General features: G+C 26.5%; 1 protein-coding gene across 2 annotated transcripts in view; it reads right to left on the reverse strand.

Annotated features, from left to right (window-relative positions):
* The window catches only part of LOC126894565 (uncharacterized), a 271452-nt gene extending 260914 nt beyond the window's left edge, over positions 1-10538 (reverse strand). The window contains exon 1 of one of the 2 annotated variants that reach the window (XM_050665678.1): positions 10351-10538. In XM_050665678.1, the coding sequence (XP_050521635.1) occupies positions 10351-10434 (84 nt within the window). In that variant the 5' untranslated portion in view covers positions 10435-10538. The remainder of the gene's footprint in view (positions 1-10350) is intronic. The other variant, XM_050665677.1, reaches the window with a different exon arrangement.
* Positions 10539-11085: the final 547 nt, after the last annotated feature.

Consider the following 11085-nt stretch of genomic DNA (forward strand, 5'->3'; position numbering starts at 1 on the left):
AAAATATATAAAAAAAAAAAAAAAAATTATAAAAGAAAATATTTATAATTAACACTGAAATCTTATATAATTTATTTTTCTTGTAAATGAGGGGTGATAAATGGAGCAATTACCTCTCACAAATTACATTTAAACAAATATATTAGTCTCAATAATTAAAATAAATTCCTTCATTTCCTTAAATGGGGGAAATCCTCCCAAAAATTACAATTTTATACTTTTTTTTCTTAAATCTGCCATAACTTTTTAAAAAAATAGATAAATAGAAACAATTATTTTTATATATAGATATATTAAGCATTTACCTATCATTTGGTATATATTTTTTTTGTAAATCTGACACTTCACATGTTCTCAGGGGGGATTCAAACTGATTTTCATAAATTATATAAATCAAATTGACATAGTATATAAAGTTAAAGTTATTTAAATTTTTTTTGCTTTTTTAAACCAAGAAAAATAATTTCGAAATTTGAACTTTCCTGAATTGTCATTTTTATTGACCGTCGAATGCGACGCACAGTCGTCGTGTATGTAACACTTGTGTCTCTCACGCTTGAAGTACGATATTAAATCGCGTCTGTAGAAATGAATTTTTTGCTTAATTATTTTTGAGTTAGAAAAAAATTAACTTATTTGATTTTTATCTTATTTAGATTCAATAACTTCAATGTTTATTAAGGACCCCATCACTATAGTTTCCTCTCTCGAGAAGAAATTTTTTATTTTGTAAGGTTTCAGCCAAACAGAGGGTTTACTAATTACCCATTGCCCAGGGGGAACACTGGACAGTGACCTAGTAGCCGCGTCAAACAAGATATTACTTGCTGACGGAGCTACTAGGTTTTGATAAAAACAAAAAAAAAAACTAATATTAATAAAAATGAGGGAAAAGTATAGAGAAAAAAAAAAGAGGCCATGTATAATATAACATCATTTTTTTTAATTATTTAATTAAAAAATGTATCATTACTATTTAAGATATAAATATATTCATAGAAAATGACTATGAAAAGGAGAAGAAAAAAAAAAAAGAGGTGCTTGATACATAAAATTTAAAAGAGGTAAAAATGGGGTTTCTTGATGTTGTACTTGTTGTTGATTGTTGATTTGAGGAGTGACAGCCCACCACCGGCCATAGTTGTGCCTTACGCCATAATCATCATCATCATCACCATCTCGACGTTTTGTTAAAATAAAAAAACGGAGGACAAAAACACAACGACACCACTTGGTGGACAGCAGATCCACTCGACGTTTTATTTTGATAAAAAAAAACGGAGGACAAAAAAATTACAATGAACAGCCTGGTTGACGGCCGGTCGACTCAACGTTTTATTTTGTATAAAAAAAAAAACGGAGGACAAAAAAAAAAATACAAAAACGTGGTTTTCATAAAAAATACAAACGGACAACTTGTCGCCTCGGCAGTATAGGTGGAAAAAAAAAATCTGTTGTAGCGGCATTTGTGTAGTGGCCGGTGATCATGATGTCGCCGGGTGGTGGGGGTGCCAACTTTGAACTGGTTCATAGGGAGAATACAAAAGTGTAGGTATGCACTGTGTGCGGTCAACTGTCACAACAAACCGGGTACTGACTATTGGATCGGTTGATTGGTATATAAACTAATTTAATAATTGGGAACATACATAATACCTAATGCACACACTATTAACTGATAAGATTTATATATTAAAAAAAAAACTTGTATAAATTCTGCAACATTACAATTTATATTAAAATTATTTTACTAAGTATTTCTATTTTTTTTTTTTGTGTCTGTCATTCATATTTTTAAGCTCTTATTTGACCAATATTTTCAACGATACGTCAAATGATTACAAACAGTATCAAGTTAAAGATATTATCCTAAAAAATTAAAAAAATTCCCATTTATTAAATAAAAAGTTGCTTAACCAGCTTTCTTTATACAAGCAATAAAAATAATTCATATTTAATATTTTTAAATTATTTATTGTTGAATTTGATTTGATATGTTAATAGGTTTCAACTACAAAATTAAATAATTTTTCTTTGGAATTTATTATTTTTATAACTCTATTTGTGTGTTTTACTACCAGTCTATAATACTGCAATTTTTTTATTAAAATGTTGCTATATACTATTTCAAAAAAAAATAATTTTTAGTAAATGGAGGAAGTCCTCCCAAAAATTACAATTTTTTTTCTTAGAATTGTCACAATTCTTTGAAAAATAGATAAATAAAAATAATTGTTTTTATATATACAGAGTGATTTTTTTATCATAACCCACTCAATTACTTGCAGAATAATAATAATTTAAACATTTTTTTTTTCATTATCTTTAGTTACACATTATTCCTGAATTTTTAACTATTCAAAACTTTTTAAGTTCATCCCTTATGCCTTGTAAGGGTGTCAACTTTGTTTTTTTAAATGGGAACATATATTTTTAATTTAATAAAATTTTTGCATTTTTAATTCAATAGTAAATGGCATTTGAATTTTTAGTATCACTTTACTAGTTTATTAGATATAAACATATAAAGTTTCAAAATTTTGAGTTAATATACATGTATAATACATATGGGATTGTAAATACAAATAGCTAATTAGATTTTTATGAGACTGCGGCCACTGTCACGGATTATTTATTATCAATTATGACTATCAATAGATATACTTTCTGTTTTGTCAGTTAGTGTATTTATAAACTCATAACAATGTGCCTTACTACAATTGATAATAACAATGCTGTGTACCTGCTAATATCGATGTTATAAAAAACCAATTAGCTACCTGTATTTACAATCCCATGTGTATTATACATGTATATTAATTCAAAAGTTTGAAACTTTAAATGATTATATCTTATAAACGAATTAAGTTATATTAAAAATTCAAATGCCATTTACTATTAAATTAAAAACTCAAACATTTTATTAAATTAAAAATATGTGTTACCATTTAAAAAAACAAAGTTGACCCCCTTCCAAGGCATAAGGGATGAACTTAAAAAGTATTACATAGTTAAAAATTCAGGAATAATGTGTAACTAAAGATAATGAAAAAAAAATGTTTAAATTATTATTATTCTGCAAGTAATTGAGTGGGTTATGATAAAAAAATCATCCTGTATATATATATATATATATATTAGGTATTTACCTATCATTAGGTATATTTTTTTGTAAACCTGACCTTTCATATGCCCACAGGAGGGATTCAAAATGATAACTTTTCCAGAAAAAATGAACTTGACTTTTGAAAATGTTCTGGAAACACTGACTTTTTTGTACAAATAATAAATTAAAGGTTATGTAATATATTTCAACATAAAAAAAAATGTTGAATTTAAGCTTGTCTTCATAGTGATCATGGCTACCATATTCAATAATTTCCTTTATTAGTGTTAAAATGTTCAGTTTTGTATTTTATTTTATTTTAAAATTTTTTAAAAAGGGAGTTCACTGATTTTCATAAATATTATATGAATCAAATTGATATATAATTTATTATATTATATCGATTATATTGATGTATAATTATTTTTGGTCGAGATCTCGTTTATTGATATAAAAAAAAAAACATTATAGAATTATTATCTGTACGAATTAGCTTAATTTAAGAAAGAGTTTCATACTTAACATTTTGACTATCGACGATTTTTACACAATCCATTAAAAAAAAAAGTAAATTTATGTTATTCATTACATTAACATTGTAAAATATAATATTGGACTGGTTGATTAAGGTGTATAGTTACGTTACATGATATCCGTGAACTGGTTTGCCGTTTTGCTGCCTTAAAGAAGTTATAATAACCTAACGTGATTTCTACTGTATAAGTAATCACTACAAAAGGTATTCTTGAACTGTGTCGTAATATACTCAATGCTTTGCATTACGCATCTTACAATTATCAATGAAAAATTTATAATCTTTATTTTAAATAACTTGTAAACAAACAAATAATTTATCTGTCATAATAAATACGATGTTCAACATAATTTCTTATTATATATATATATTTATTTATTTTATTTTATTTATATAAGTTTCAAACGGAATTCAAACGGAAACCCAATTACAAAAAAATTTTAAGTAAAAGTAACATCATTCGTAACAATATTATTAATAAAGAAAAACAAACAGTGAAAATGAAAAAAAAAATTAACTAATATAACTAAGAATAAACTATTACAAATATAGTAACAATTAGTGCTTGTAGGACGATGTACAATGTAAGTATACCGTAAAGCAAGAAATAACAGAAAAATTTTAATTTTAATTTTAAATAAAACTAAAAAACGTGTGAATTATAAAATATGAAATTGCAATAAGTTTAAAATGAGTGGAAGTTTGGTGAGATGAATAAATCAATTTTTAAATTATTAACTGTTTTCATAATTCTGTTTATGGGAGAGTTACTATCATAGTTAGTTGTTGCAGTGTTAATGTGAAATATTTTTATATTACGGGTGCTACAAGATGGTACATGAAATGAAAATCGATTCAAAAGTATCGGACAATCTATTTGACCAGCAAAAATTTTAAAGGTAAAATAAATATCTAACCACATTCTTCGTAGTTCCAATGTCTCAAGATTCATAATTGCTAATAGAGGGGTGTATGAAGAATGAGGTTCTCTTGGTATTAAGCACTTCAAAGAAATAAAGCGTAAGAATTTTTGTTGAATTTTTTCTAATTTTAATTTATAACTGGTTTAGTAAGGAGACCAAATTATGGAGCCATATTCACAAATTGAGCGAACTAACGAGCAATAAATGAATTTAAAGGCATCCTTATCGGTAAAGTCGCCACAATTACGTTGAATGAAGCATAATATTTTGTTTGATCTTATAAAAATATTATTAATATGACTATCAAATTTGAGTTTAGAATAAAACAAAATACCAAGATCTTTTATCGGCCCCATACTACGAGGTATTATTTCTGCATTTATATAGTAGACGAATTTAGGAACGATTCTAGCTCTGGAAAATGACATTATCTTACATTTATTAATATTAAGAGTAAATTTATTATTGATACACCATTCATAAAGAGAGTTTAGATCTGATTGAAGTAAATTAAAATCAGATTGACCATTAACTCTACGAAACATTTTTATGTCATCAGCAAACATTAATTTAGAACAATTTTGAAATGTAATATCGTTAATAAAAATTAAAAATAAAATTGGTGCTAAATGAGACCCTTGAGGAACACTCGACGTAACAGGTATAGGTATAAACCAATATTCTTTACATGCAACTATTTGATTTCGATTTTTGATAAAAGAAATAAGCCAGGATAGAAAGTTACCACAAATACCAATTTGCTCTAATTTAAAAAATAAAATTTGATGATTAATTTTATCAAAAGCTTTAGCAAAATCTGTGTAAACAACATCTACATTTGATTTATCTGACATAGCGTCTGAAACAAAAGTATGAATGTTAAGCAGATTAGTAATCGTACTCTTGTTACGAGTGAAGCCATGTTGATCATCAACAATAATATTATTTAAAGTGGGTAATATTTTATTTGCTATAATAGATTCCAATATTTTTGGTATAAGGGAAAGTAAAGATATTGGTCTATAGTTAGAGATATTTAAAATATCAGTAGAGGTCTTAGGAATAGGTCGAATGAGGCTAGTTTTCCATGCGTCGGGGAAAGTGCCAGATGACAGTGATAAATTAAAGATAAGAAATAGAGGTAGCAAAATAGCATACTTACAATTTCTTAAAAATACACTTGGAATTAAATCAGGACCAGGACTGCAGTTAGAATTTAATGAGCTAAGAAACTGAAATATATCAATTAATTCAATTGATATAGAGTGCATAGAAGAAGAAAGAACTTTAGGCGGTACATTATAATTGTAATTTACATTAAAATTATTGTAGTCTTCGTAAACACTGGAGAAATAATTAACAAAAGCTTTAACAATGTTATTAGGAGTAATAAATTCTTCATTGAATAAATGTAAACTATTCGGCAGAAAATTATTATTACGTTTGTTATAAATAAATTTCCAGAGTTGATTAGGATGAGTTTTTAAATTATTTTTAATTTTTTAAGTAATTTTGATAATCAAATTTTGAAAAATATTTACATTTTGCACGAAGATTAGAAAATTTATTATAATCACTCACCAAACCCGAACTCTTAAAAATTTTATGGGCTATATTTTTCTTAAAAATTAATTCTTTTAAATTTCTACTAAATCATGGAGGATGAGTAGAATGTTTTTTAATTATTTTAGGTACAAAAATCTCAAAAATTTCATAAATATTAGAGTAAAACGAATGACAGCTTAATTTACACATAGGTCTTTAAATAGGTTATTCCAGTCGATCGATGATAAAGTAAAATTTATTTCCGCGTAGTACAATAAAAAAAATTATAAATACAAAAATTATAATCAATCGGTTTATTTACAACTATGGGAAAAGAAATGAGTAAGCCAGGATGATAAGCATCACACGGAACAAGAGGATTATCAAATTTTTTAACAGACACATTATGTAAATCAGAAAAAACTAAATCCAAAATTGATCTAGTTTTATTATAAATATTGTTGTATTGAAAAAGGTTTAAAAAAGATAATTTAGATAGAATTTCAGAGTAATGGTTACTTAAGTTTTCTAGACTAGGAATAAATCCATTGGATGTATGAAGCCATATATAATCAGGAAGATTGTAATCACCAACCATAATTAAATTTTTAACATATGAAAACGTCAATAATAAATTATTAATAATATCGAAATAAATATTATAAATTGAAATATCTGATAGAAGAGGAAAATAAACATTACCAATAATTATATAATTAAGATTAATTTTAGTTATGACAAATATGTGTTCGAATAGACTGGCCGGTACAGGTAATACGCGACAATGGAACTTATTATTAACCGAAAACAAAACACTTACACCTCTGGAATGATTACTTGTGTTTTGGTTACGGTCACAGCGATAGGTAGTATAATTGGAGAGACCCCATTCCGATGTATTGACGTTTGTAGATAACCATGTTTCACATAGACTGATAACATCGTCCTCAGATAAACAAACATTTCGCATTAAAATATTTAATTTGGTGTTAAGGCCATGTGCTTTTGATAGTAAAATTTTAAGTTTCTATGGGCTGGCTCTCTTACTAGTTTTTTGAAATGGTTGGAATACCTTCAACAAACTTAAATATTAAATCTGATTCCCCAGCTGTTTTACGTTCCTTGAGTTTAGATAAAACATCACGAAGATCATTTTGTTGCATTAAGGTGTGATCCGGAGATATACGAATAGATCCATATACTGGAGAAGTACGCAGTTTATGTTTATTCTTAAGTACAACAAATATATCAGATGGTTCCCGAAAAATAACTTTTATTGTGCGTGGTTTACCCGATTTTTTGTCCTAATCTAGATAATACAGTAGTATTCATGTTAGGAGATATACTATCCAAAACAGTTTTTATCAATAATGTATCGTTTTATGAAGAGGTCGTTGCATCATATTCCGGGACATTAAATAAAATTAAGTTACGAGATCTTGATCGTCTATCAATTACTTCAGATACTAGTGTTAATATGTTAATTTATCAATTGTTAAATGTGTTATCTCAATATAATAATTATGTAATGTATAATTAAATACAATAAACTAAAAAGATCACTAAAATCGCTGACAACAATATCCCTGGATTGGGGGTATTATCATTTTACTATAAAAAGCGCTGAAATCCTTTCAGAGTCAGAAGAAGGAGTGAAACAGAGAGAGAGTTTGCTTTCTCTGAATTGAATTAAGAATAAAAAGAAATAATTATCAGTCACAGCCCTGTGTTGTTGTCGGCTGACTTTTACGCGTTTTATTTATATATGAAAAGAACTTGTTTTAATTAATTATCTTTTGACGAAGTGCGAATTAAATACTTTTAAACATATATAAACATATTGAGATATTTATCAAATCATTTTACAAGCAATTTGCAAGAATAAGAGAAGTAAATAATTTTATGTCATCTCAATTATTTGGAGTATATAAGTTTGAGTAAAGGATGACAAAGCAATAGATCATTTATTAAATTAATATTTTAGAGTGTCAATTTTGACTGGTTGGTTAAAGAAATTATACATAATTACGTTATATGGTATTCGTGAACTGGCTCTGCCGTTTCGTTGCCTTAAAGATGTTTAAAAAAACTTAGCGTGATTTCTACTGTATAAATTAGGCTTTGGAATTCGTGGACTGGCTCTGCCGTCTCGTTGCCTAGCAAACCCCCATTTTCTTTTTATATTTCTTTTTATTCACTTTCTAATTTTTATAACTCTACTATTCTACTCTTTTTCTTTTCTTTCTTTTTATTTTTGGTTTATTACAATATCGAAATACTTATCAAATCACCTTACAGCAATTTGCAAGAAAAAAAGAAGTAAGTAATATTATGTTATCCCAATTATTTGGAGTAAATAAGTTTGAGTAAAGGATGACAAATCAATAAATAATTTATTAAATTAATATCTTAAAGTGTCAATTTTGACTGGTTGGTTAAAGAAATTATACATAATCACGTTATATGATATTCGTGGACTGGCTCTGCCGTCTCGTTGCCGAGGTATTCGTGAACTAGCCTCGCCGTTTCGTTGCATCTTAGTTAGGACATTAGAAACTAACCAGACAAAAGTTTATTACACCTCGAATAGAGGTTCTGCGTTTATAATTTTTATATCTACTTCTCTTTGTTGTTCTAAACCCTCGAACCATACGACCCCGATAGAACCACAACACCAGGTTCTCACTAAACCTAAAACACCGTGACCTTTCCATTCTTTAATTTTAATTTTATTAATTTTTGTTATTTAAATTATAACAACTGTCTGTCGTTCCGATACCTTTGTGCATATTATTAGGTACCAACCAGGCTATACTTTATTACACTTCAGCAAAGAGGTATTGTATTTATTATTTTAGCTTCGATGCGAAGCTGAGAAGGTATTGGTTTTACTAAGATGAGATTTTTTTTTTTTTTTTGTGACTGTTACCACTATTTCTCAGCTCTCACTGGATCGATTTCTTTCAACGATACGTCAAAAGATCACAAATCATATCTAGTCGAAGACATTACCCTCAAAAATTGAAAAAATTTCCCTCGTTTCCCGTAAATGGGGGAAACCTTCAAAAATATTACAAATTTAAAAATCGCTAATTTTCGAAATTTTTAAAATTTTTTTGACTTAAAAGTGCCATAACTTTTCAAAAATGAACATATCAATATAATTTTTTTTTTTATAGATGCTTGATGTCTTTATCTATTATTTGGTGTATATTTTTTGTAAATTTGACACTTAACCTACCCACAAAGGGGGATTTAAAATGACAACTTTTTTACAAAAAATTAACTTTTTCAACTTAACTTTTGAAAATGTTCCGGAAAGTCTGACACTTTTATATATATCTTAAATTAAAGCTAATGTAATATGCTTTAATTTGAAAAAAAAAAATTTGACATCTGGACTTGTCTTCACGGCAAAAATGGCTAACAAATGCTATTTTTGTGTGAAATTTCTCGATTTTATGTTTTACATTTTTTACTTTAAAGTGCTATAACTTATTGAAAAGTGTATGGATCAACATTATTTTTTTATGAGAAATAATATTTTTTAACAATCCCTTTTTTATTCGACATACTTTATCTTAATCAAGATATTATTAAGGAACTAGCAGAAAATGTAGCTTTTCGAATAATACACCAATTTTTAAAATTAAACACTATCTAAAGATTTGCATCCAAGCGTTTTTTTTTATAGCGATATTAATCACTGTCGGATATCATAATACTTGATCCAACTATGCCACGTCACCACTGTGTCGCGACTCCCCTGTGCTGGGTATTTTATATCTACTTGTCTTCGTTGTTTTAAACTCTCGGACCGCACAACCCCGATCAAACCCATATATGTTATAATCACAACCATTTATATATTTGTATTTTGTTATTTTAATTATAACTAAAAAAAAAAAAAATAATAGAAACCCGCTCATATTTTTACTATTTTTATATGACAACGATATTACGATATATGTTTAAAATTAAAGTGTGAGCTACATTTTAATTATAGAATCACTAACTATTTTCATGAGATATTGATCCTCGGATAAAACTATAGCAAATTTTTTTTATTCTAAAAATATGAATTAAATTTGATGCGTTGTACAAAAATGTTATATCTATTTAAGATAAGATAAAAAATAATCTACATCTTAATAAACATTTATATATTCCTCAGAATAAATTTTCTAATTAGAAAAAACTTAACAATTTACTTAATTAAAAATTAAATAATATTGTTTTACCTGTTCAAATGGTGGGTCAGCGAAAATAAATGCGTTTGATAAACTACTAACTTGATACATCATAATAAAAAAGTAGAAATGCATTATTGGTTTGATAAATTAACGTTTTCAAATAAAACTGATCAGTAAAACTGCTGAAATGATAGATGTATTGAAATTCAATTAATTTTATAACAATACTATTCTGTTTTAGTGTTAAACAAACGTCATTTTTAAGTATTTTTAAAATAGCAATAAACTCATATAATAAATTTAATTTTTTTTTGATATATAACAATTCTTATTTTAAACGAAATAAAAATTTTATTTATTGAAAAAGGTGCAGTAAATAATTTTTATATAATTATTTTATTGCCATACTTATACTTAAAAACTAGTAAAAACTGGTTTTCTTTTGTTTCATTTGTCATTGATAAATTGAAATTTTAGTCTATAAATTAATAAGCTTTGACGTTTTGCAGTTGATTTTTAAAATTGTTACTACAGTTTTCAATAAATAATTATATTAAATTTTCTATTTAACTTAAAAAGTAGGAAAAACATTTTTTTTGGTGTTTATTAATTTACGAAACCACACGTATTTTGCACATTTGTTCAACTATTCTGCTGAACTATAAATATAGATGTAAATCATTTATTTTGTTTATTTTATTGGTCATGTTTCTTATTTACCTGTCTGCTGTATTAATATTTACATGATTTGCAATATATGTTGCAATATATATTTGCAACACA

Source organism: Daktulosphaira vitifoliae, unplaced genomic scaffold (genome assembly GCF_025091365.1).
Source record: "Daktulosphaira vitifoliae isolate Bord-2020 unplaced genomic scaffold, ASM2509136v1 Scaffold_1, whole genome shotgun sequence".
NCBI classification, from domain to species: Eukaryota; Metazoa; Arthropoda; class Insecta; order Hemiptera; family Phylloxeridae; genus Daktulosphaira; species Daktulosphaira vitifoliae.